The 27,777-nt window shown below is 39.7% G+C and overlaps 1 protein-coding gene across 1 annotated transcript in view; it reads right to left on the bottom strand.

Annotated features, from left to right (window-relative positions):
• Positions 1-945: 945 nt before the first annotated feature.
• The window catches only part of usp53b (ubiquitin specific peptidase 53b), a 28,004-nt gene continuing 1,172 nt past the window's right edge, over positions 946-27,777 (bottom strand). Inside the window, exons 2-17 of the mRNA XM_050044739.1 lie at positions 25,075-25,271; positions 24,554-24,714; positions 22,308-22,400; positions 22,040-22,174; positions 20,190-20,303; positions 19,873-19,955; positions 17,832-17,940; positions 15,791-15,937; positions 14,948-15,097; positions 14,678-14,846; positions 9,704-9,826; positions 8,841-9,567; positions 4,826-4,887; positions 3,172-3,250; positions 1,615-2,453; positions 946-1,208 (exon numbers count right to left, since the gene is read on the bottom strand). Of these exons, the coding sequence (XP_049900696.1) occupies positions 1,132-1,208; positions 1,615-2,453; positions 3,172-3,250; positions 4,826-4,887; positions 8,841-9,567; positions 9,704-9,826; positions 14,678-14,846; positions 14,948-15,097; positions 15,791-15,937; positions 17,832-17,940; positions 19,873-19,955; positions 20,190-20,303; positions 22,040-22,174; positions 22,308-22,400; positions 24,554-24,714; positions 25,075-25,168 (3,162 nt within the window). The 5' untranslated portion in view covers positions 25,169-25,271 and the 3' untranslated portion in view covers positions 946-1,131. The remainder of the gene's footprint in view (positions 1,209-1,614; positions 2,454-3,171; positions 3,251-4,825; positions 4,888-8,840; positions 9,568-9,703; positions 9,827-14,677; positions 14,847-14,947; positions 15,098-15,790; positions 15,938-17,831; positions 17,941-19,872; positions 19,956-20,189; positions 20,304-22,039; positions 22,175-22,307; positions 22,401-24,553; positions 24,715-25,074; positions 25,272-27,777) is intronic.

Raw genomic sequence — 27,777 nt, 5'->3', positions numbered from 1 at the left:
TACTGTGGCGTAGCCTCTGAAACATTAACGTTATCTTCCTTGTGCGTTTCCACTTACTAGTAACGTTAACGCTACTATCTAACGTTAGCACTGTAACCTTATTCTAAAACTCATCAGTCATCACTGACTCCGATTGAGTTTTAAAACTCCGGGGTTGCGTTTGACTGTCTTGGGTGTAACGTTACACTCGCTCTCCTCTTCCGTGTAGCTAACGTTACCTTGCCAACGCCTACATCTATCATATACGTAATGAGGACGTAATTGAGGAGGGGGGAGTAGGCCTTTGGAGGGAAGTGGAGTTGCAGGTGGAAGGAGGTCGGAGTAGTGGATGTTCAAATTTTTTCCAAGTGCTATGTGAAATGCAAGAATGGTAAGAGTTGCTTTAAGTGCTGTTTCCTGCTGTAGTGTGAGTGACTAATGGACAGCTGCTTGACAGAGACAGCATCTAGCTCAACGACATGGCCAAATGCAAGTACGAAGCTGAATATATTAAACCGTGTGGACCTCGAACTAATGACTGAGGAGAAATCTGGACCCCGTGGCTGCACCAGTTGGGAACCACTGACTTAAAACCTGCTGTTGATGACACAAACCTTCGACCTGTAGTTTTTTATTTAGTTGTGTAGAATGACATCATAATCTGATCAAGTATCTTTAACTTTCCACGTTCTGAACATTCTGTGATTTCACTCTGTGGCTCCTCATAATCTCTCACGTCTTTAAATATATCGGTGCATCTTTAAATCCGCAGCACTTCTGCAGAACTCCTGCACAAATAAAAAAATAAACATTTGACATAAAGTGATTAAAAAGAATAGTAAAGACTCCAGAACCCTTTTGTGCAAACTGAAAAAAGTCCTGATTTTGGTTCAAACTAAATCTTCTTTGCAGCAATACTGCGGGACAATGGAAGACGGCAGAGTATACGTGATAGTTGATAATCCGTCAGACGATACGCAACAGCATTTAGAAATAGGTCTTACTTATGTGACAAGCTTGCATAAATAAATTCCACTCGTTATGGAGATGTTGCCATTCGGGACATATTTCCATTCTGTAAACTCTTTGGCATCCAGTTAGAACTCTACTGACCTCTTCCCATCCATGTAAACAAACCTTACCAAGTAACACTCATAAAAAACCACGTTCATCCAGTCCTTTGGCTGTCACTGGGTTCCATTTTGCAGTGGGTTTATTGCTATTATGGCCTGTAAAGAAAAAAAAAAGAATAATCTTGTTTAAATGATGTTTTACGATTCACCCTGTGTGTTCATTTACACCACAACAAAGACAACAACTGAAAAACTCTCAGGTAGGAGCGGGCAAGATAAATAAAACCCTCCGTTATGTATGTGTCACTTCATATTGTGATTGTGATATATATATTTATGGTGATATAGTAACCAGCATTGATGCAGAAATATTTAAAAACTTAATTTTCCTTTACAGTGGTCCTGCAGTTTGGATTGCAACATCGTCCTCAACGGCCTGAAACAACCAGATATGAAACATGTAGCTGCTACAGCTGCTACGTGTGTATAATCTCACAGTATATACAGTATATTGTCACAATGGTTTGCCCTACATTTGGGTTTGCATATTAGAGAGGCTTACTTGTTTCAGGTCTGGCTTTTGGCACATCTTGTGAGTATGTGTCAGTGGGGAGTGTGTGGCTGGTATCTCTGCGCTCAGTCACAACCACTGTCCGCGGCACCGTGGCAGAGAGGACAAGAGGCCTCTGGTTGTGGTACTTGAGACGGTATGTTTCCGTCATACAGTTATCCACAGTGAAGTACGTTGTCAGAGAAACCTCTTGAGCCGGCGCTGCCTGTTCCACTCTGCATCCAGTCAGTCTTTCCTCACTTTCACATGATGATGGGGTGCTCCGCTCCGGGTCTGAGCCTGACTTGGAGCTTGCATCTGAGAAGGTTCTGAGGCCTGACATGTCAGGCCTCCTGTGAGGACTAGCGTAGGATGTGGATGAAAGACGAGGACTTGAGGGAAATGGTTCTTGGAGCATCCTCGGACGAAACACAGCGTGGCTTGTTTCGCCCTGGTGAGGAGAGGTCCGCTGCGTCGGTCGAAGGTGCGGTGACCCTGACGTGCCGAGCTGACGCTGATTGTTCAGTTGGAGTTGGAGAGGTTCTGCAGTCACATTGCTGGGAGTGTGGTATGGCAGGGTCATGTGAGGACACTGGGATTCGGAGGCGACGGCCTCGCTGTTGCGGTAAGTGTTTTCTCTGTCCTCGGGCTCAGAGAGAGCGAGATCATCGGAGCTGTTCCATTCTGAGCTGCTGGTTTTTGTAATGTGCCTCAGGACTGTACTTTCTCCAGTGTGCCCTCTACAGTTCGTCAGCTCCTGCTGTTCGCTCTGCCGGTTATCTGAGCCAGTGGAGTCTCTCTCTGAGGACACTGCTTTTCTGGAAGAACTGGAAGTGTACTTTGATTTCCGTCTACAGAAGAGAATGATGGAAATGTAATTTAATATAACGAAAATCCAAGTTATGAGTCCTTATGCGCACATATTAGAACAAGTTATAGGGATGGGAACTGACTTTTTTATACCAATTCCATTATTGATGCTGCTTATCAGTCCAATTTTTTATAGATTCCCTTTTTTATTCCTGATCAATTTTCTGTTTGGGAACAGTAGGCCTACACGGCTTTTCAGCATCAACACAACTCTTTTATCATCTCTGAGTCTGAACATGGTGTAGAAACAGAGTAGATAAAAGGCATGCACGTGATGCAGCATGGTGCTAATGTTACTACAACAGGATATTTACCCTCAGTAACGGATGTGCTGCTCAATTGGGAAGGTGTGTGAGTGTCAAATACATGACATTCCTGGAATTTAAGCCCATGTTGAGTCAAGGGATGTGTAATCATATTACTGGCGTTTTCACCCTTACTTTAAATCATCATTTTACAGACATTACAAGCAGCACTGTTGTCATCTTTCTCTGTGAAATGAACTCACACTTAGGACCATTTCCCTCTTTGCTATAACTCCTTCTTGGAAGTTTCCAGCAGCAAGGACGCACAAGTTTGAGGTCATTCTTTTGCAATGTGCAAATGAGGCACACAATTCCAGTGGATCGGACAATTTGGAACCGGCTCTTGATTCCCATCCCTAACAAGTTAGATATAGTTCATAACAAAGGGCACTACCTCGAACTTGGACTGCACTTTAGATGTGAATGTAAAACTTGGTCATGGTTCTTTCCCTGAGGTTTGGGTTGATGTTTACCTATAAAATAAAAAAAAACAAAGCTGATCAACACAAAGCGACAGACAGAGAAAAGAATAAAATATCAAAAATCAAAAGCTATTCAGCAGTCTTCCTTTGGATAGGTCTGCTCCACTCTGGCAAACAGCTATTCACACACTGTAATTAGTGCAAAAGGTAATGTATTTTTATCTTCTGACCTTTCCTACGCTTTAGAGTTAAATTTATCAGGACAAAATTAGAACACAGAAATCGTCTAAGCTATGTCAGAAGATAAAAATATCAAGAATACAACAACTGAGAAGACATTTGGTATAAAAAGAAAAACAGGAGGACGATTAGAGGCTTGAGAAAAAAAAAAAAGATTTGAGTGCGGAGATTAATGACTTGTTTTCTCAGAATTTAGAGACTGAATTCAGAACCCGGAGAATTAAATCAGAACTCTGCTAAATCGCAGATTTTAGACTCTAATCTCATAATTCAGATATATTTTTCTCAGAATTCGGAGATTAATATCAGAGCTTAAACACTTTTATTTTCACTTACTGCTAATCCTCTTTCCCAATTATAAACTAGGCAGATACACACACGCTTACAATAAAGCAAAATTAATAAAAAGTACAGACCAAGCAGAGACAAAATCATCTACACATCTGACTGTGAAACCGATGCCCTCTCAGGACACAAGGTGGCAGCAGCAGAGTCTTAATCACACTAAACTTCCTCACAGCTGGATGAACCAGTCTGCGCGCTCCCTCCGTGCACCAGCGCAGTGACAGCCAGCATGGTGCTGAATTCCTTCCCTTTAAAAATAGATGTGTCATTTTTTTTCTTTGCCGTTGCCCTGGAGAGGCCCAAGCAAGGATAAAAGCTTCAGCGGTCTGTTTGGAAGCATTGGCTACAGATACACACACAGCCTCGATAAAGTATCAAGTGCAGCACAGTCAAAGTAGTACTGCGTGAAACAGAAAGATATTCATGACAATGCCAGCAGCCACGTCCAGCTGTGCTATCTGAATGAGCTTTGTGGGATTATCATCAGATTAATGCCTGTGCAGGGCTGACTGGGTTAAGAGGTTAAAGGAGCCAGTCCAAGCTCAAAAATCAATCTTCAATTACTCTCACATTATCAGCTCACACTTCATCTGTTACACTAACAGAAACATAGAGGAAGAAAGAAAGTAATAATCTTTCTCACGCTTATTGAATTATGTACAAAGTGCATAAATGCCAAACACGTTTTGCACTGACAGAAAACTGGTGTGTGTAAATCTTGTATTTCTACTCTGAATGACTAAATTCTTGTTTCCCCTGTGAATCATCTGGAAGTATCACAGATTAGATGTAAGATATACCGACCCTAACACCTTCTTTTATGCTCTTATTCATGTTTTATTTGTCACATCATCTTTCTTTTGGTGTCTCAGTCTCTCATTTTTTCACCTATCTTTTAAAATAAATGGCTTTATGTTGTTAACGCTGGCCTCAATTATTAATTCAACATACACTGTGTCGGGTGACTAAATAAACCACACATTAACTAATTGATTACAGTATGAACAGTCAAAAAGGAAGGTCTCGAAACCTCAAACTTACCATTGTGTGAAGGTGAGGACGTTATACTTGATTTGGCATCACCTCCTTTTTGGTGCAGCAGACTGAAAATAAAAGACTTAAATTATTCTAAGAACATTTTCAATCAATCCTGTTTCCAAGATTAGTCAATTAGTATTTTGGAAAACGCAGTCAGCATAGCAACAAACAAAGGAACAAACTTTCATGGTCTTTTGAGTCACCAAATAATGCAAAGCACCATAGGAAAACACTGTCAGAATGACGGACAAGAAGGCATTCCAAATTCATTGTCTGCTCAGGTCCAACTGGATTCAAATTAGGCTTGGGCAGTATGTATTTTTTTGTACCTTACCTTTCTGACATTTTACCAGGGTATGCGTTACATGACGAGTTTTATCTGTAAAAGCTGAGCTGCTGTTGATAGAAGTCATTGTAGCATGTTTGACATTGTTTGGCTGTTAGGGTTGGGCAGTGTGTTTAAATCTTCCAAACTGCAGCTGTCAGTCTAACAAATGATGACTGCCAGCACATTTGCACAGGTATGTGTACACCCGTCCCCACCGCCACCACCGCCACTGCCTCTTAGCTTTCCTAGCTTTTAAATCTAATAAAATTAATTCTAAAAAATCTCACAAAATGTTAAGACAGGAAATATTCTTACACCTATTTTACTTATCAAGTAGGAAAATACAACACAGTTTCTGTTTCTAGTTGAATTGCCTTGTAAATGCAACATAAAATCCACCTCACTTGGTCTCCACAGACATAAAACAAAACTCACCAAAACCATCTTAGTTAGTTTGTCCACTGTTTCAACAATAATCAACTCTAGTTTGGTTGGCATACATCTTTAATTCACAGAGTTATGTATGAAAATATTGTCCCCCCCTTGTCCTGTAACTTTAACCCCACCACTCGCAGTCGCCATCTTTCTCAGCTCAGCTGCCCAGCAGACACTGACCTCTGGTGGCGCATCCTGTGCACTACATTACCTCAATACAGCATCTCTGTATCAGTTTAATAGAAAGAGAAGTGTCTAATTTTGACCATACTGAAAGTCATATCTTCGAATTTCTTAATACCCTGGTTTACCGTAATACTTGATATTGCCCAGACCTTCTTCAAATACCCCAAAAAAGCAGCTTGATTTTAATAATTGATATTTTAATGGGCCCTGTGTATAGACCCATGTATCGGCTGGTACTGATTCAGTTTTTATTTGGTGGCAGTGAACCTTAAAAAACTTTCATTTAGATATCTAATTGTGATAATCAGACATGAATGTATATAAATAATCTAAGAGCTCTACTATGATCAGTAGTTCCTGGTACCACTTCATCTTACAGTCACCTTAAGTGCATTTTTTTTTTTGATAAATGCAGACAAGTGAGGCACAAACACACAGCTGCAACTAGTAACCACCTCTAAATCCCAATTTAATACTAATAACACCTCTGACATTTATCATTTATTGACTATATTCTTAATTTTAAGGGAAATACTTTTACCTTCTGTGGCGTTCAGTCCATTTCAGGAACACATTTTTAATAAGATGTTGCCATTTACATGCAGCGTTCAAGAAAATTCTCTACCCACAAATGTTTATCTTCATGGACAGTAATAAAAAAGTGACTAAAACAACTGTGCAAGGTGTGATGTTTGCTGGGGAAGGATTTAATAATCTGTGCAAAGATCATAAAAAATTGCAGGTTTGTTTCAATAGTGTGGTTTCAGCTTTCTTCCTGATGCACTGACATTATGTAAAGTACGAGTTATTTGAAAGTTAATGTCATGGGAACAAGTGTGTCCTCTTGCAGTCCAGCGTTAGCCTAGTTTCCACAGAAATCAAAAGTATTTCTGAGTGATGATGCACACATGGCAGCGTCATCAAACATCATGAATCTCAAAATAGCACACTGGTGGAAAAATGCACTGAAGGACTTGTACTGAGAACTGGTTGGAAAGCATGCAGTCTGTGGTCATCTTTAACTACATAAAAATAGTTTTATTATTTCCATGTGGTGGAGCCAATGACTAATTACTGGATGGGAAAGGCTATTTATGGGACAGATCAACAAATAAACCTGGACTGTTGCTAATATGAACCTCATGAACCAACAAGGTTTTCTTTCATGAATTAAAGGGTTTCTGACAAATTTTCATGGAAATGAACTTTTAAAGGAAATTCAATCATTAATGTCCATCTGAAGCCTAGTCCACAAAGACACAGTGTTTTTGTAAACATAGTTCTTTTTTTAATGTGTGTTGGCCTTCTGTCAACACACAAACGGCATTTTAGGTCACTAAAAAAATAGCTTAGTGACTAAAATAGTGCTGGCTCTACCCTTCCTAGTACAAGATGAGAAGAAGGCAACACACACAACTTGCTTTGTCTCCTTTGTGGTGCAGGGTGTGGTGTGTTACATCATTTTATTTAAAAAGCGTCTACGTTTCAGTCTAACGTCACTAACAGGACTTTTTACATGTTTACACGTATGAGTACAATTAAGTAAATTAAAAGTTCACCGCCCCAGTTAGTCCTCTGGTAACAGCTTCTTTGGGTGTGTTCGGAATCGCATACTTTTTCTTTTTACTTTAAGTAGGTGATCAAGCTGTCCTAAAAATGTATGTACTGCTGCATGCAGTGTGCACAGGACATGCTACCTTCTCATAACGTTACACCCTGAACTCTGACCCTCTTTCTCACGTATCTCTTACTCATGTATCCATGTACAGAGGTCAACCCGGACAGCTCTGATGTTGTTATATTGCCATAAGTAATAACTGCATACATTGTAGATTCTAACATATTATATTCACAATAGTAAAATAGTATTTTTGGCATACTGCATAGGACATACTATGTCTTGGGACATACTAATTTTTTTTCTGCCATACTATGTAGTATAGTAGTATGGGTAATGGAATGCCTACAGCTTTTTTCAGGCTGCTGATAGGCAAACTCTTTTTGTTTGCATGGCTTTAAGGCTACGATTATATTGCCGCCTGTTGGCCTGCTCTTGGCATGCTCTTGACCACGCTTCAATTGTCTTTGTATTTTTTTTCTGACATAAATATTTTTATAACAGTGCTTGTTTGGACTGGATTTTTTATTTTTTTAAGAACGAAGGAGGGAAAAAGTCAGTTCACAAAAATATCTGTCCATGTGAACTTCATCTTGAAACAATAGTCAGGAGCCCAAATGTACACTGACACTGGTTGTGCTTCCTTCAATCGTTCGTCCTGTTCATTCTGACCATTCAAAGATCCCTTCCTAATGTACTCTATGAAAGTGATTGGGGAGGAAATCCACAGTCCTTGTTCTGTGCAAAAGTGAAAGAAGCTAATATGAAGCTTAAGTTATCTAAATTAGTTAATTCAAACAACTATCTTCCATGTTCTTAATTCTTACAGTACATAAAAGAAAGACTGTGGATTTTGTCCCCACTCACTTACTCTGAAGACAGAGGTCTTTTTTTAAATAACTAAACCCCCACACCACGTTTTTTTAGATCAAAACTAATGTATATGGTCATTCAGTTGTGTTGTTGATTGATTCAGGTCCACTTTTTGACATTTCAGTGCAAAATATTTGAGTTCTACACAGTGTTATAAATATGCATAGCAACCGCCCTCTACTGGTTAAAACTCAGCTACTGCAGTTGAATATTAAATGCGACTGGCTGATCTGGTGGCAGGTGATGTATGTGGTAGCAGCTTTCGTCACCAACCAACTCCACAACAGGAACTACTCTCCTCTCCCAGCCTTGCCCATGCTGATACTTTTTCCAAGTTCTACAGGTATTTTTGAATTTCCAGGGTAGAGGCACTTCAGCCAAAACTCTGGGGTTTAGTTGCTCTTTAATGGCCAGTATGAACTTTAGGACCGGTCAAAGGAAGCAGACCCAGTTTCAGTGTTCATATGGGCAGCTGACTATTGTCTTGAAAAATTGTGACCCTATAACTCAGGCTGTTACCACTTCTTGAATGTAAAACCTTCATTTGTCCTTCAAGACAAGACGCAGTTATTTCTTACCTTTGCAGCTGTGCCTCTGGTGTTGACCTCTGGTCTTTAACAATAAAGCCATCAACACCAGGTGAGTCGGGATTGGTGGAGCCGCTGCTGAGTCTATCGCTGCTCTCGTAGCCAGACTCTGTCCTTTGGATGGTCCAGGTATCACTCCGCAGCAGTGTCTTGGGGCCACCTTTCAGCCTGCTGCCCCTCTGTTGGTTGGCCCTGCTCTCTGACTCCACAGAGCTGTGGCTCTCTGTCTCATGCCGCTGCTCGTCCTCATAAATCGTCATTAGACACTTCTGCTTCCGGTCCTCCCTGGCTCGTACGTGTTCCCGCTCGCGCTCTCGGCTTTGTTCGGCGTGCACTCTTTCCTGGGATGAAGGCTTACTGTGCCGGGGGCTGTCGTGTTGCTGTTGCCGGCGCTGCTCCAGTTCATTCAGCACGGTGTCAACATTTAACACCTCTCGAATGGGCCTCCAAGTGGACTTAGATTTATTGCGGTTTCCTTCGCTGCCACCTTTTTCCCATTGCTCCTGGCTGCTGTCCTGATCATAGCGACTTGGGGAAGAGTTGTTCCTCCGACTGTGCCCACCACCCTGCGTACTGAAGGACTGTCCTCGTGGCTCATGAGATCCTCTGCTTGAATGGTTTGATGACTTCTCAGTGCGTGGATAGCTTTTTGATTTTTGGTCCAGAGAGGGCCTCGGTCCATTCTCTGGAGGAGACGAAGATCTTGCATGTGCCATCTCTAGAGATAGAAAACATGGATTGTTGATTAACATGCTCTGACGTACAGGAGTTACCTACTCTGGCTTGCCTCTGTATGTCTTTGCTTTTGTCTCTCTATTATCAGTGTGTCCTATGATGCAGACACAATGCTCTACCTTTGTGTTGTGATGGGTCCGTTTTCCGATGCCCTCTGTCCTTCTTCGATGTTTCACTCGGCCTCTGCAAATTTTCCATGAAAGGTTCCTGGAATTTGTTTGGACTGCCAAGGGGATGTTTCACTGAGGAGAAAAACATTGAAAAGGCAGATGAGTGGCTGCTTGTGGATGTTTGTTTAAAGGGAAACTGAAGTATTTTTAAGCCTGGACTCTATTTTTCTATTTTTTTTGTGTCTAAGGGACTAATGGAGACAAATTTATTTTCATTTGGTCCAGTATCAAGAGGTTTCAATACAATCCCTACGGGCAGTTGTGTACTGTCACTTTATGTCCTTTAAAAGTGCTTGTTTTTGCCACTGACAGGCTCCAACTGTTACTATAAGTTTCTAACAACATTACAGAAAAGACCCTATAGAGAAATTAAATGGTTTCTCGTTTTGGAATCTTGCAGACTTGTCCACATTATTGAAGTCAGCTAGATATACAGCTACCTACGACATTAAGAAATCTTAAGAAATACTAACCTCCAACAAAACAAACCCTTCCCACCTCACCTCTCTCCAACTCTCACTATCTCAGCCACCATAGTTTTTTCTGCAACAAGCTACCACATGTGATATTTCAGAATGAGACTTCTGCTTAATTGACACTAGGTCACGATAAGAAACAGACCAGCGAAAAGTGAGGAAAAATGTTGTATTTCTCTGTAGGGTCGTTTTCATAATGTAGTCACACACCTCTTACAACAATCAGAGCCTGTCAGTGACAAAAACAAGCACTGTTATTAGTCGTAAATGGATCAATATAGCCTGCTACACTACTGCGGCCTTTCTCAATACTGGACCAATTTAAAAAACTGTTGTCTCCATTGGTCACTTAGATACAAAAGCACAGAAAAACAGAGTCCAGGTTAAAAATACTGAAGTTTCCCTTTAATTTATGATTTATATTTTATATTTACCTGCATGGAGCAAATGAAGTATAAACAACCAATTAGGTTGTGACATGACTGTTTACGTAAGTAATGTTCAGCAGGTGCGGCACTCTATTTTACCACATATGAGGCTTATCAGAGGTGTTAGAGCATAACATAATAGTCCTGCATCTTGTGCTGGGCTAAGACAGATTCACACTGTCTTATGTACTGGAGGCGTGTAGCTTGATGAAGCAGGGTCAGCTACCCAGCCGGGTCATTTCTGACTCATTCACTGCAAATTCCAATTCAGCTATTTGACACTCCTGCTTTGTATCTTTGCTGCAAACAAGGACAGAGACAAAACACACTCACCAACGAACAGATGCCAGAGCATCATTAGCAATGTTAAAATACACCACTGCTGCCACGTTTGCAAACCCTGTGGTGTTTCTTTGCCTCTGTAGCAAGCAGGTCACTGTGAGAAACAAGAGATGCTGCGAACATCTGCCTCTAAATCAGCACATTCACCCGACAGCTGCACTGTCTTTCACATTTATCCCTCAACTCCTCCTGTCTGCATGTTAGCATTGTTTCCTCCTTAGATTTTTATTTAATTTGTATGTCCTTGAAGAAGATGTTCCATATAAGTCAACAAAATATAAAATATAGCAACAGTACAATAAGAAGCCTCTGAAACATGATTGTGTCCATGTGCATGGCTGCTGGATGTTATGACAGCAGTGAGTAACAGCAGTGAGTAAGATGGAGTATTATGGACGTCCAGATTTGATCATGTAGCCTAATGCTGACATTTAAGTAGTTCCACTGAAAACAAATATTAGATTTAAATGGAGTACACACCCCGCAACTGCCATGTAATTAACCAGTACACACTTCATCATGTTGCCTGCAGTTACACACAGACTCTTAGGCTTTGTAATACACATACAGTATAACACTGCTGGGCTGTAGTCTCTGTTGGTTTAAGTTGTAAGTGTAGAAAGGATAAACTCCTACTGCAGAGCATAAAACAGCACATCAGTAAACCTGAACATAAACTCATTTCACAAAAGAGCAAGTAATAGATGCAATAGATATAATAATGATTAATAAAGAAGCCATATCTCACTCTAAGGCAACCAAAAAATATCAGTCACTTACGCTTATTTTCATAAAAACAAGAATCCAGTCCCATGCCAGTCAAAGTATCTGGGCGCCACACTAAAGCAAAACAATCCATCTAAACAGGCAAGGATTCATTGCCAAAAAACCAAACAAAAAAAAGCAGATAAATTAATGGAGGCAAACATCGGAAATGTCTAGGGGAGTAGTGAGACCCGTGGAGCAGGAGCAGGAGTGCGCTTGGCCACAGGAGCAGGGATTAGGGAGGGAGGCGTGGGTGGTAATCTGCATGCAACAGAGGCATCATCCTCATGTCAAGTTCAAGCCAGCACACAGGGCAGGACAATCTTTCTGCCTGCGGTTTAACAACACTCTCTCAATCCCAAAGCAAACCATAACTGTAATTTGTGAAATCATTATTCTCATCGCTGCTGACATTGTTTTGGTGTTTAATTTTACTTAGTGATACTTTCATAAAAAAAATGTTCAGATGCTCTCATAGATTAGGATTTATGGAAATGAAATTATTAGACAAATTGAAATTGATCACCTATGATGATCCCTATCATGATCTTAATCATCAGTAGTTAATGGACTATAGACACACTGCTGTCTGGAAGCAAATATACTCTGTTATTAGACAACACTCACTGCATTCATCTCAGTGGGAAGTTCTGTTATAACCCAAATAATCTATTATAATATGAATATAATTTGCACCTTTGAGAAAAACAATCCTGAACGTGCGCACAGTTGCATTAATACCTCATTTTATTAGGTACAAAATCTGAAGACTGCCTTATGTTACCTCACCATCATGTGTGTTACACAGGGTACATTTCCATGCATACTAATATTCCACTGTTATTCTAAATATGATTTGATACGGATCATGTAAACAGCATATTCCATTTGGATATATCGAATTATACCTTGTTCTGAATAACGCATTTTCCGATAAAGACGTGGGATATGCTGGTAGTATTCAGGTTTTAGGAGAATTCTTTGAACGTGCATACAGGGGTTTTTTGGGGGAGTTTTTCCTTATCCGCTGTGAGGGTCATAAGGACAGAGGGATGTCGTACGCTGTAAAGCCCTGTGAGGCAAACTGTGATTTGTGATATTGGGTTTTATAAATAAAACTGATTGATTGATTGACAGCGCATTCAGAAAATGCCTCTCAATCTGTGTTCTTATGGCAGTTTACGACACACGGTCTCTTGCCTGTCTATGGTTGGCTCTGTGCATTGTCATGGATATGTTGTATACAAACCAACATGCCAGCAGTTTGCAAGGCTGTGAGGTAGAGATGCATGCCCAAAAGAAAAGCCAACATTTTTGGTCTGAAGAAGAAACACATCTCCTTTTAAACATTATGACAGATTTCGACATCGACAGGTTTTTGGATATGTATAAATATCGCAACCCCAACGTTTTCAACAAGGTGGTTGAAAGAATGAAAGATGGAGACTGTGTTCACACAGTCAAACAAGTCTGATCAAAAAAAAATCATCTGTTCCACTTTTCCATACTTTGACATGATACATGACATGTTAGGGTACGTTAATGCATGGCTGCATGTGAATGAGAATATAAGCAGAATATTCATTTTCATTAACCGATGTAAACAGCTCAGTAAGAATATTGTCGCTTTTGGAATAAGTGCAAAAACTGGAATATTTTGAACATGTAACCGTAGTCACTGAGACTCTTGGACTTCCTTTTGTGTACTCCAGAAAACAACACCTGCCCATCCCATCTCATCCCAATTTTACGCACGGATAAATATTTTTGTATCATCAAATTAAAACTGTCATATCTCTGGTTTTACATGGTCTATCAATGAAAAAAACAACAAAAAAAAAACAAACCAACTGTGAGAGAGTTTCAAATCAGCAAACTTTCAACTTTCAAGCAAAGTTGATAGCAGCGTTACAGGTGTCCTAGTCTGTCTGTTATATGGTGCTTTGAAAACGTCACGTGATCTGATCACGGTGGCGTGATCACAGGCCGTTAAGGGTTAATTTATTGGATAATTTTATGACACTTCAGTTCACAACCTTTATTTCTGTCTATAATAATAAGGGTGATAAAATTGGGGTAATCTGGACTGAGCCATTATTATAATTCTGTTATGGTAGTGGTTTGTAAGCTGCCATAGTGTGGGTCACACTTGTTTCTGATTGTAGAGTGCATGTGGAAAGTGTCTGTACCATTGCTACAGGTAATATTTCAGTTTGATTGGAGTATATATACCGTACAGTCATGATGTAAAGTATCACTGTTCTTAATGAACATATATATATATATATTATTAACTGCAGATTTACTATATGACGGAATAGTGAAGTCATTTTTATCCCAAGGTGGCCGAAGAAAGTGCATCTGACAGAGGAGTTAATTAAAAAGAACAGTGCTTTCAAAATAAATACAAAAATTACTTTTACTTTTAATTAGAGGCATACAGGCATGGGGAAATCAAGTTAATCCACCCTGACATGTGTTATGAAAAATAACAGACTTCTCCTTGACTGCACAGCCAGCCTTTACTCGGCTCAAGTTCTAGATTCAGTCCTTGAAAAACGATGTAATTGAATCTGATTTTGTTGCTGCTGCGTCATGTCATGCATGCAGTCCAAAGCTTTTGAGAAACAGTAGTGAGACATTAATTTACTTTTTGTTTTTGCAACTGCCTTTGGTCTAAGCAGTTTAATCCATGATAAGGTTTGTTTATAGTGAACAGCAATGCATGAGGAAGTGTCCTGATGTAAGACAATAATGAATAAACTGGCCACAAAGTGGATTTTAAGTGGACACAATAGTAAAAGGTTTATGTACACTGTATTCATTTTTCAAACATTTTTTAATAAACACCTTTTGATTGCCTGTTAGAAGTGTGAGGGTCAGGTGTGCTGATAATCAGAGGATTGTCTTACCTGTCACGTCACCATTTATTTGGGCTTTGTACCGAGGACACATGGTGGTTTGTCTCGGTGCATCTTCATTAGACACTGGAGATCCCTCAGGGTTGGTGTAAAATAAAAGAAGCGGCTGGAAATGTCCCCTGATACATTTAGAGGCAACATCTTTCCACTTGGATCCAATCTGGGCAGAGCAAAGTGTGATATAAGAGCATGTAACACACAGTAACAGGTCGGAGACGTTTGAACGGGGATAAAGCGGATTAACAGCGTAGCGCTCCTGACCTCCTTTACAGTAGCATCATCGAAAAACATCCATTTTGAAGATTTGGTGTGATAGGCGAAGGCTGAGTAATGTTTACTCGAAAAACAGATCATTCCCACCAGATGAAGCTCGCTGCGTTTGGCGTTTTCATCAGTGACGCGGTTGAAAAGCTGAAAAAGAGCAAAATGAGACAAGTTTGATCTCCATGTGTTGCACTTTGGCAGATGCTAAATCCTTTGACAGTAAAATCTTTGTGTGAGTGTGTTTGATACGCTGCTGAAGTCTTTATATAAAAAGATTGACCTTTATCATTACTAGTGTTTGGACAACAATAATATATCAGTCAATATCTGACAGCTGGGATCACTGTCATTTTGTACGAGTGACTTTTTTTGCGCAAAAAGGACTAAAATATCTATATTTTCTTTGGTTGAGGATTTGATTTATTTGACATATCTAAAATATAAAAGGTCATACATTGTGAAAGACGACAAGGATAACACAATAAAGTTTTAAGATAACTTATTTCCATCGTGGTCCTGATTAGCTCCAGCTCTAGTGGTAGAAGAAGGTCTCAGATCTTTTACTTGAAGATATACTATGCAAGATTTTCCATAAAAAAACAATGTATAGACTCATACAGAAGTGGTGTATAAAATACATCATAATTCATTAGCTGATTTATATTTTTTATTAATAAACTGGTTCTGGAAAGTCCCTAGCAACTAACGTACAATATGTGCCTCTGACATGTAGTGAAGTGTAAAGCAGCATAAAATGGAAATACTTCTACTACTAAAGTCCATTATACTTAAGTACAGTGCTTGAGTAAATGTACTTAGTTACTTTCCATCTCTGCTTACCCCACACAGGTTCAAACGTGGGCCAAGTGACCGAATGACATCGTCCGTGAGGTCGGACTGCTCGGCATCCCACACGAATCCAATAGTGACGATCTCTGGACAGTTCATGAGCACACGGCGGATCTTGATACTCTGACCACAGTCGCTCTGCAAAATATGAAGGAAAACATATGGTGGTCCACAATAATAACAATGTACATACATGGAAAACATTAAGGCTGGGATGCACCAACAATAATTAATTTAGCTCAAATCAGAGTTTATTAAAATCAGGTCAGTAAATCTAGATTTAAAATTAAGCAGAGCACAGTTGCACCATTAAAAATTAATCTTGAATTGGGGGTAACTGTGCAACAATATACTTCACATTGTTGCTCGGTACTTTGGCAGAGAGGATCAAATTTTACCTCCTTTGAGAAAACTTGTTGGCTGATTTAATGAAACAATGTTGCCAAATCATAGAGGACAAAAAAAAGGGACAACAGCACAGTGAAAAAGAAAGAGACTGGTATCATTACAAAAATTCATCATCATCATCATTAAAGTCGAGTGGGTTGAGTCTGTCTCTCAATATTGTTTGAGGAACTCAAAAAGACAGCCACTGTAAAAGTTAAACCTCCTCAACTGCAGGTTTAAAGTTAACCCTGGATCACAGTTTAAAGTTTTGGTGCAGCAGAATTAAATTTAATCTAGATTTAGAATAAGAACTCAACTGAGATTTAAAGACAGGTTTAACTTAATCTTTCTCAGTTTTACGCTCGTTTTTTTTTACGTTTGGTGCAACATAATCTAAACTCTAACCATGATTTAATCAGGTTTAAAAGAAGTTAATCCTTGTTGGTGCAGTTCAGCCTACGTCAACAGTACAAGAACTTTCTCAGAGCAGTTCCTTTACAGGGACTGTTGGGAAAACAAAATACGGATTTCAAGTCAGTTTCAATGTGTGTTCATTACAGAGGTAGGCTTCTGTATTCAGCCTACATGTATCTTAGCACAAAGACAACAAGCCAGTGTCACAACACTTCATAATCTGCTTTATATTCAAATGGTATGTCTGTGTTTAAGATGTGTAGTAATAGAAAGTGAGACATTTCAAGGAGCAGCGAGTTTGAGCCTTTCTATTTCTGTTTCTTGGCAAACATTAGCTTGGCCCAATTAAGTCAAAACTGACAGCTTGTTTTTTATAAGCATGAACAACTCTTGGATGTGTTGGTGATAAGTTCATTAGTAACAAGATACACTGATACAACAAACACACACACACACACACACACACACACACACACACGCACACACTAAAAAAAAAGCAAAGATACCGGAATAAAATCAAAAGGCAGAACGCAGTGAGGAACAACGTTACAGAGTGCTTTACACGAAATAAATAAAACAAAACTAACAAGACAGAAAGCAGCCGAGCAGACACAGGAGGAAAATCTAAAATGTGCAGCTTTGTTTTTAAATCTCAGCGATAAATAAATGAGCACATTTCCCCAAATGTTAGTACTAGGTTGCGACTTTATCTCTGTCACACACACACAGCCAAAACTGAAATAAAACTTGTGACTTCTCGCTTCATGATAAGGACTGTTGCAAAGACGAAAAAAAGAATCAGACAGTCTGCACATCAGTATCATTATACCTGTGCTACAGCTCACATTTTTTAGGGAAGAATAATGGGTTAAGGGAACAGAGCACTCAGCTTCACCCAACTGATGCACACTGAGGAGGAAGACAGCGGTAACAAATACAGATGAGAGAAAAACAGTATACCCCCTTACTGCTATTTATATCCTAACACTAGTCTGGCACCGTCTCCTTCTGGCCGCTTCAAGTGCAGAGTCACAGCAGAAAGCACAGAGTGTACTCTGCATAGCTGCAACAATCATCTTTGTGTCCGTGTTACGTGTTAGCGTTTACTTTAGTTATGGTTGAATTCAGTTGTTTTGACAAAGCAGCAGAACAGGGAGAGGTACTGAGCAACTAAGTTGTAAAGTTGTCTGATTTGTTACATTGAAATGAACAGTGACAATAAATCACTTACCGGGCAGCTTCGGAGGTCACCACCTGTGTTGTTTGCTGCCTGCAGCAATTCTCCAAACATGTCTGACCTGAGCCGCTCGTTCTTCCCCAACATGCGATCAACCTGTTGGCTGTGCATAAAAACAGAGACTGAATTAACAGATGAAAGTTGGTCCCAAATACAAATGTATTATATTTTTCACTCAGTGGACAGCCTACCGAAAAACTTCTATCAATAGCCCGGGCTATTATTTGCTTGAATCACTGAACTCTAAGCAAATTGGTGCAATTTTTTCAAAAACATTGAAAAAAGGCAATGAGCAACTTTATAAGAAATGACCCACAAATTATAAAAAAAATAATAATAATATTTAGAAAATTATTTTTAAAAATAGGGGGAAAAAGCAAGGGAAAACTTTATTTATAATTATTTTTTACATTTTAAAATCATGTTTCAGAATTATCATTATGTTTAAGCACTCTTTTTTTTAAACTAATTTTCTTGTCTTTATTTTTCTCATACTAATATCTTGCTAAATTTTTTGGTCATCTCTTCTTTCATTGCTCATTGCCAGCTTCCCGTGTTTTTAAAGGAAATCAGGCCAATTTGCTGTCAGGTTTCAAAGGGTTAAATCGCTGAAATCAACAGGCCTATATTTGGGACAGGCGTCCACATGGGACAGGACTTCAATTCCTTTCACACAAAACTGCTGCTCAGCAAAGATGGAAGTACAATCAAATTGTTTATTTAAACCCGTATGAACATTACTTGTTTAAACATGAGGCTTCAGATAATATATCAGTTATGAATCATTCATGTGATCTAGCTCCGACAGACAGAGCATCACAGAGAGACTGAGTTACAGCACTCGAGGATTACGGCACACGCCCACTAAATCCTGTTAAAACAATACTAACAACTCGTATTAACAAACCCTTTTGATTCTTTTGATCTGATGACCCGTGTAGACTAAAGGAATATGAATAACTTACAGGGTCATTGAGGAATGGACACATAATTTGAGGTAGTCAACAACCCGGTTTTAAACATCCGAAGAACATCTATTAAAAAAAAATGAAGTGCTTGGCAACCAGACCAGGCCTCTAAGTGAGACAGGCCTTTATTTGTCAAAATATGTAGCTACACCAGCGTAGTAAAAGGGCCTAGGTGTTTAATTGGGATTATGCTTTTAAAGTTTTAGGGAAGTTTTGGGGTAAACTTTGTCACCACAACTTTTGTGCATCTGTAACAGACAGAAACTGCACTCTGGAAATCAATATGACATGGTTTAAATTTGGATAGGCACATATTTTGACACTGTCAGAAAGGTGTTAATTCAACCATATGTTTATTATTGAGGTGAAAGTTGTCTACACATACACAGCTATTTTCAAAAACCAATAATATCCTTTACGTTTTGGCCCCCTGTCCACACACAATCAGAATTTTAAGTCACTAAAACAGAGATCTTTTAAACTGCTTTCTAATGTTCAGTTACTGTTCATCTGTGTGGACATCTGCTTTATCTGCTTTATGTAATGCACATGAGCCAGAAGCGATAACAACAACAACAACGGTGGACTTGCGGTTTGTTTACATTTACACTGCTTGGTCTAATGCATCCAAAGTCCTGCGCGGGTGCAAACTGTGGCCCACAGACTGATTATTACTGGCCCGTGACTAGTCTTTGAAAATACTATATGTGGCTCACCACACATCACTGGTTAACCAAGCAGGATCACTTTGCATTTTTTCCGTTCACCTCAAGATGACAGAACTATCATTCAGCTTGTAGAAATGCAAAAAATGAGACAAAACGTTCATTTAGCTTTTAGTCATTCGAGGATATTTAAGGATAGACACATTGATAATAATCAGCACTGGATGTTTAAGTGACGCTGCTAAAGGACAGGAAGGAAATTGATCTAAGATGCTTAAAACTGCAATCAAATAATTTTCTAGTAACCATATTTAATACTTTGACATATAAATCAGGATTAACACTGTGGCCTGATTTTTGTATCCCATTTTTTAAAGCCATGGCACTAAATCAAGCACTCACCATAAAGCAGTGGTTGACACGTAATGTACGAACTCTGTGAATGGGTGTGGGTCTGAAGACGCACCACAGCAGCGACACACAAACTGTAGAAGAAATACTGTAGGTAAGTTTTAAGACTACATTTCATGCTCAGTTTTACTAAAGACCTGTGCACATTCCTGTGACCAGTTAACAATGACTCTAACAATCAGAGCAGCTGTGAGAGGATTTCTTTAGTATTATTCTACTTCACAGTGATTGCCCCTATGTACTTCACATTATTGTTCAAATCTTGTTCTTTTAGCAGATAAAATGACAGCATCAAATAACTTAGTTACCTGCTCATAAAGCATCATTGCAAACTTCTGGTGGGTGATGCAGGATTTGGATGAACAAGCATCAGTTGCAGTGTCTGAGACGATGTGTAGATGAATTCTCTCCAGGATGTTCTCCTAATGTGTAAGAGATAAGAACAGATATAACATTTAAACAATGCAAACAAACGTGCTGAACGGCATTATTTCCTTACAACCTGTAAATTAATCAGTTAAACACACACAAACATATATGTGACACACTTAAAATATCAACATATTATTCAGTATTCTGTAGATTTTAAAATGGAGTCCCTTTTTCATAGCTTGTGATGTGAAGTCATACTTAACTACTGAGGTCTCTACTTTTCCCCCCATGAGTTCAATAAACACCGAGTTACCATGCACCATGTGCCCTCTATAAACAACTATACAACAACTGTACAAACAACCTACCATGACAAAGATCAAACACAAAAGTGAATGTGAAAGAAGTGACGATCTCTTCACTAAACTGGGCCGTCTATGCAGTAGAGGGACGCAAATACTTTTGAAATTGGTGCTATACGAGCAGAGAAAGCAGATGAAACAGACTGTGGCATTTGTTTTTGCTCAAGAGGTAGAAAACCTTCAACTACCAGAAAGCACAGGGGCAACACGGCACCAATAAACGCTCCTGCTGGTAGGTGACAAATCGTGAGCTGCCCAGGGCTGTAAATATAGACAGCGCAGGCAGTGCAGTTGCACTGGGGCCTGTGAGGTGGGGGGCCCATAGAGACAGAGGGGTTAGGTGGAGAATGGACCCTTATGAGTGACTGCCACCTTGAAAATATGCCCAGGTTAAAAAAAGAACTCTCATTAAATTAAAAACAATGCCATTTGCTATATATGCCCTTCAAAGAGGCAAACCCACCTCTGTCAGGTTTTTTCTTTTTTTGTAAAATAGTCAGTAGCATCTATAACAAAATAATATGCTTATTCTATAACTAAAAATCAGCTATTAAAATTGTCAAATTAAATTAATAATTTCTTAGGTATTTTTGTCATATACAGATATGCAATGATGATTGCTTGGTAATATGTATGTTGATATTATCCAATGTCAAGTCTCAAGACGATATGTGCATGATAGCGTGCACTAGGGCCCGTCATAATGGTGCGCGCTGGGGCCCACTGTAACTTCCTTGTGCCACTGGAGCTGCCCATCCAAAAATATATGGTGGCCACATGGTAAAAAATGATCTTGAATTATAGTTAAACAGTTAGCCAAAATATATTTCTGAAAAGGTGAGGAATAGACAATGTAGTGACAGAATCTTTGTTCACGTGTTACCAACACTGCTTAGTTTTACCGTTTGAGCTCAATATTTTCAGCACCTGTTTCCACAATACAGGAAACAGTATCGGGCCAACTTTCTGTTCACAAACTCTCAAATTACAGCTAAACAGTGCACTAAAATATGTTTCTGAGAACACCTAAATGAGGAAGTGCAATCTGTAGTTCGAGCAACAGCCCTCAAGCCAGTGAAAATCTACTGACTGAGCAGAGGGATCTGGGCACTGGTGAGACGGAGAGAGGTTTAAAACAGTTAATTTATACATAATACCTGCATTATTCTGATACAAAGCTGGTTGAAAATCAGTGTCCCTTTAAATATGCTAAAAAGCAAGAGGCCAGAATTCAGAATTAACATATAGTGGAAGATAAATCAGGTGATTACACAGGACCTTTTGTCAGTGGCCTCTGCTTCTTACCTTCAGTGTCACAGAGGAAGAGGAAGTACCATAACATTATTTAATACACAGTTACTGCGGAAAGGTCTTCCACTGGATGTTACTTTGATTTAATGCTAAAAGACACAGTGTCAACGTACGAAGCACTCAGCAGCATCATCCATCAGGCCAAGTTGGAAGCGCTGCTCATCCTTAAAAGTTTCAGCTAGGGCGTTACGCAGGCTGTCGGAGGGCAGCACACGCTCTCGGCTCTGCTGGAACTGGCTGAAGATACTCTGGAGAGGAAAAACAATGATCAGCTACTCAATAATAATAATTTTAAAACCAGTATCAACGAGTAATGAGATATATCTTTAACCATACTTCAAATAATGCCAGGTTTAGCTCAAAGTGCAGAGACATACAAACCTTTAAAGCACAGAAAATGCAGGCATCACCGAGACAGAAGTGACCTGAGAGCTGCCTCAAACTTCTCCTGAAGATGTCCAGCTGCCAGAGCACCTGTGAAGGTTTAACAACAGCAAAAACATCAAAATAGAGACACGCACATTAACTCATTTCAAGGATTTCATGAGCTCAAATCAAACATCTTAAGGCCCAGGCACAATAAACTTAAGTCAAAGAACTAGCGTCAACAAAGGCCGACTGATGCATTGCCTCATTTCTCCTCCACCAAAAAGCTGCACTTGAACACACCGCCAAGACTACAGCCACCAGCCAACAAGCACATATGTTCTGCGGTAGTCTGTATCTGTCACTGAAAAGGGAAACAGGGAGACCAACAGGATGAATTCAAGATGCTAGTTAGCCCGTTAGCACGTTAACGCCACAACAATGTTAAAGGAACAAAGGATATTTACTGTGCGCTAGAGAGCAATGAAAAACTAGGGTGATGGACGCTCACCGACAGCCTGACATTGAGCAACAGCTGACAGTCAGCCTGGTGCATCAGGGCCATTAAAAACAAAATTTTGATATAACCATTGAATGAAATTCCTCTGTGTAATACCAAAAGGTTGATAGTGCTGCCAAACCCACTGAAAGTTAACACTCAACTCTGCAGCCTTTCTCAGCTTTTACTCATTTTCATCTCATTATTTTGGTTTTCTGGTCCATGTGGCTGAGTCCCAGCATCTCTCACCAACCCACACGTTAAAAAAAACACATCCAGCTCACACACGTCATCAAGACTCTGCCAATAAAAATAGCAAAACAATTTGAAAAAACAAATATAAATAAAATCGAGCTAGAGACAGATATTTTATTCAGGAGCTGACAGACCAAATAATTAAAAAAACATAAGCGAATGTTGGCCGGTGGCAAAAAGGACTGCACTCATGTTGCTGTTTCTACTGACTACGTAACACTAGGATAATGATTCCAAAAATGTTCGCCAAAAGAGACTTCAGAAGGATGCTGCGTTTGTTTTGGAGTGTGCTTCTGCTCTCTAGTGGCGAGAACATGATTCATTCACCTTTACAGTGAAGTGTCTTAAAGCTATAAGACAAGAGTGCCGAATGTTTTAAGGAGAAGGTGCTGATTTGTTTGTTTGAGCACTGAGACGGTTTTGGTCAAGTGAAGTTATTTTAAATATATGTAGTGTCTATTTGCACCCAGCTGAGAATAGTTACACTGCAGCTATATGGCTATTTATACCCACCCCTACAACGTGTTACTACGGCCCCCTCTTTGTGATTGGCTAGTGCTCATCATGTTGACACATTGAGGTCGGAGATGGTTAGGGTGAGGGCAGAGGTACGCAACCTGTGGCTCTGGAGCTACATGTGATTCTTTAGCTTCTCTACAGTGGCTCCCTGTGGGTTTGTCAATATTTTATTTTTTTTTACCATTTTAATATTCATACATCATTGTTCTAGGCCTAAAGTGATTTCACATTCTCCGATTGTAAAAATGCGTAGCCTATACACAGATTAAATCTTTGTTTTGTTGTCAACTAAAATGTGCGTCACACGTCTACAACCTGGTGCCTTTTCCTCTAAATTTTGCCAAACCTCAATAGAGGTCGCTCGTCTTGTGTCTCCCAAATCCAAACAAGGAAAACAGAGAATTTAATAGTGTGTGTGTCTTCATCACCAATGCTGCAAAGTTAAAGCAGCACATACAGTAATCATGAATAGCTCACTGCAGAGGAGCAACCTTGTGGTAAAAGATATCAATGAATGCTTATTTAGAGCCATTAGTAATGTTGCACTGTATTGAAATGTCTTTCTAATATTCTTCCCCCCTCATGTTTGCAAACGAGGCAAAGCATTAGTAACACCTTTTAATGTAATGCAGTCCAGTCCAACACAACTGTAAACTATAACCTCAATAAAAACATATAGTTAAATCAATACCTCCTTGGCAGTGTCCACCAAAACTGATCATTATCATTTTTGTGAAGGTGGAATTTATGGCCAAGGTTGCTGACCCCTGGGTTAGGCCAAAGAGGTCATGGTTAAGGCTAGTAGCCAATTTTGACATTGCTAGGATGCCCAGGAATACATACACCCAAGCATAAATAGCTACGTATTCTTCTTACACTCTGGGTCCCAGTAGCATTTTTGGCTACGGACACCTGGGTGCTAACAGCACCTGCCTTTAATTCAAGTATGTTTTCAGTCATTTAGAGGTGGTAGAAAATGGTTCTTCACCTGCACAGCACTGTTTAGGAAGCAGCTATTTTGCCCGGGCTCATTCAGCAGGCCTTTGGTGAGCGCGAGAGACAGCATGCTCCCAGGCTGGTAGGATTTTTTCAGACCTCCTCCAGGTTTTTTGAACATCTTCACCCATGCCATGGAGTTAGAGCCTGCAACTGATTAAAACAAAAAAAAAGAAAGAAAGAAAACCCCTCAGGTTATGACATGTAGAAGGTGTCAGTCTGTGTTTGTGTGCCCTTTCAGGCAATTTACACTCCATGTGGAGCCTTAACGTAACTTCAAAAACATGGATGACCCATTTAAAACATACTAAACATACAAACATGTTAAATTCTGTTTACTTCAGTGCATTTCCTTTAATGTCTGATTCAAAATGTGACTATTATTGCATGACACTATGGAGGCATAATAAGCAACCCTGGATGGAAATTCGGTTCATCTTGGACTCAGTTTTCATTACATCACTAATCCAAATGACTGATTTGGTTGGACGCCAGATGAATCATGTCCTCTACCTTCTCCAGAGTTGGGGGGAGACTTGCTGCGGCCGGACATGCTTGGAGGTGGGAGCTGGTGCGCTGGTCTGGCCATGGGCTCCATCCATTTCATCCCCACCAACCTCCGGAGCGGTTAGTTGAAAGCATGGTCAGGATCAGCCACAAGGCAGCCTCAGCCATGTGCTACTGGACATTGACTGGCAACTGGACAATGTCTGAGGACAGATGGAAAGGAAGAGGTAAAATATAAATGTGCTAACACAAATCCACAGTGCAGCTATAGCGAGGCTTAAAAGCAGAAAAGCCAGCTAATGCTTCAAAAGTAGTGCATTTGTGCTGCAGAACTGCATAACATCATAGATGGAGATTTCGCAGGGGATACTTCCCCCTCCATATTTAGAGCCTGCGCATTTGTATCCCTCAATAAAAATATGAAAGTAGCAAAGGACTTTTACTTGACAAAATTAAAGACATTTATACCACAAATTGGTGCATAAAAATTCACCAGAGAGCAAGAACTCAATTTTTTCTAGCTAAGGATCCCCAAACAACCATGTGTGTCCCAGCAGTGTTGAAATTAAAACTACACCCTCGCATAACACGAACAAAAAAGCACATAAACACAAGCCGAGCAGTTTTTCCTCATTCTGACAGAAACTTGTGAATAAAGCAGCCAAATAAACACTCAATTGGATTAATTCCCACACTACGTACTGCTGTTGTATCTCCCTACTTGTTCAGAAACACTGAAACATGAGCCTCCACAATCTGCATTGTGACCACCACACCGGCTGATGTAAGACCATGACAACATTTTAACTGTTTTTAGACCTGCTTATGGAGGAAAGAGAACCTGGTGACTTATGGACAAGGCTGTAGCCATGGAGTCAACATGGGGGAGGGGACCAAATCCACCGGAGGGGGTCTGGGGGTCGTCCCCCTCAACTCATTTACCACTATAATATATCATTTATCATAAGCAAGTACGGCTATACAGTACACTATACGAATATGCAATTATAAAAGCTACCAGTGTCTACATAAATAACACACGCAGCACAGCATAAATTGCTGAGGCTTTACTCAGACTATCTGTTGACTATGTCTGATATATATAATGCCATTGAGACATTATCATTAGTTGAATATGCCTGTGAGCTGTGTTCTCTTGGGGTACGGCAACACCATTTGGACAAACCACTGCAGTACACTGTAATACTAAAACCAGTAGTTATAATAATAGCAATTTAAAGAAGACGAATATATACTTTATTAATCCCTGAGGGGAAATTCAGGGCCCGAAATACACACACATGCACAAACAGGACCTATACATGCATTAAATGGAGAGATGTCAGAGCGAGGAGGCTGCCTTGGACAGGCTTCCCGAGCAGTTGGGGGTCCAGTGTCTTGCTCAAGGGCACCTCAGAAGTGATCAGGAGGCAAACTGGCACCTCTCCAGCTAACAGTCCACGCTCCATACTTGGTCAGTGCTGGGACTTGAGCCGGCAACCCTATGGTGCCCAAGCCAAGTCCCTACTGAGCTGCTGTTGCTCCAAATATCTTTGAATTTTGTTTATAATAAATGATTGTTTAGCACAGTGGTATGTGTTTACCTGTCATAGTTGTTGTTGATGTTGTTGTTAGGGTCTAGGCAGCTAAGCTGCCAGGACACTATTGTAATCCTAGGTATTCTTCTTCTTTCTTCTTCCGAGGAGATCATACTTCCCATGGGTGAAAACTCACCAAACTTTGCACAAAGGTCCAGTCTCATGCCAGATATCCTTAGCTGTAAACTCAAGCCAATAGTCCTGATGGTGGCGCTACAGCAAGCGTCTAAAGTTCAAAACTTTGAAAATTCATAACAAATCAACCATACGTGCTACAACTTCACAACTTTCATCAAACTGTAGCCCCAATACTGAAGAAACCTTTGTACATTTAAACCTATTAAAAATTATGAAGTTCATCACTCTGTTTTTCTTTTCAAAAACTGTAAAACTTCTTAAACCTATCTCCTCCCACAATTTTTGCTCAATTGACACCAAACTTGAGCATCTTCAGACTGTCCTACAAAAACTACGTTTCTCAGATTTTTGATTTTTCAAAAATTGAGCCTACAATGCATCAAAATGTTTGGCTGTAAACGGTACTGTAAACATATACATGCAAGTTCTTGCTAAATAAATCTTCAGTGTTCATGTGGCAAATTTCAGAATTTTATCTCAAAAACTGAATTTTTGACAGCATTTTGAATTTTGCTCTAATGTGAACAATTGGAGTCAATGTAAAAATGATTTACAGATTTTTGTTTCGATAACTGAATTTTTTTTACAGTGGTTTGAAATCTGCTTTTCCATGCATGGACGGCTGCGAAAGCTTTAATTTATATCATTTTTTATCAATGTATGGGGGGATTTTTTTTTTTTTGCTTATTTGAAAGTTAATGGGGGGTTATGTCCTCCTACTATATGTGATCATTACTGCCTTGCTTATGGATGTTCAGACACCTTTAGGGCTGCTTTTATTTGTAATTAACCCTGTTGCTGCTTCATTGCTGACAGATTATTTGCCGAGGTAGAATGACAAGGAACAAAACAACAATAAGCATTATAGTTATTGCATTTTTTAAAAATAACATAACTTTATTATTACTATTTTCTAATAAAACCTTAAGTGGTGCTGCATTGCTTACATTTATATTAGCTTTGATCCGCAGCT

Source organism: Epinephelus moara, chromosome 5 (assembly GCF_006386435.1).
Source record: "Epinephelus moara isolate mb chromosome 5, YSFRI_EMoa_1.0, whole genome shotgun sequence".
Taxonomy (NCBI): Eukaryota; Metazoa; Chordata; class Actinopteri; order Perciformes; family Serranidae; genus Epinephelus; species Epinephelus moara.
This window is presented reverse-complemented; position numbering and strand designations above follow the sequence as displayed.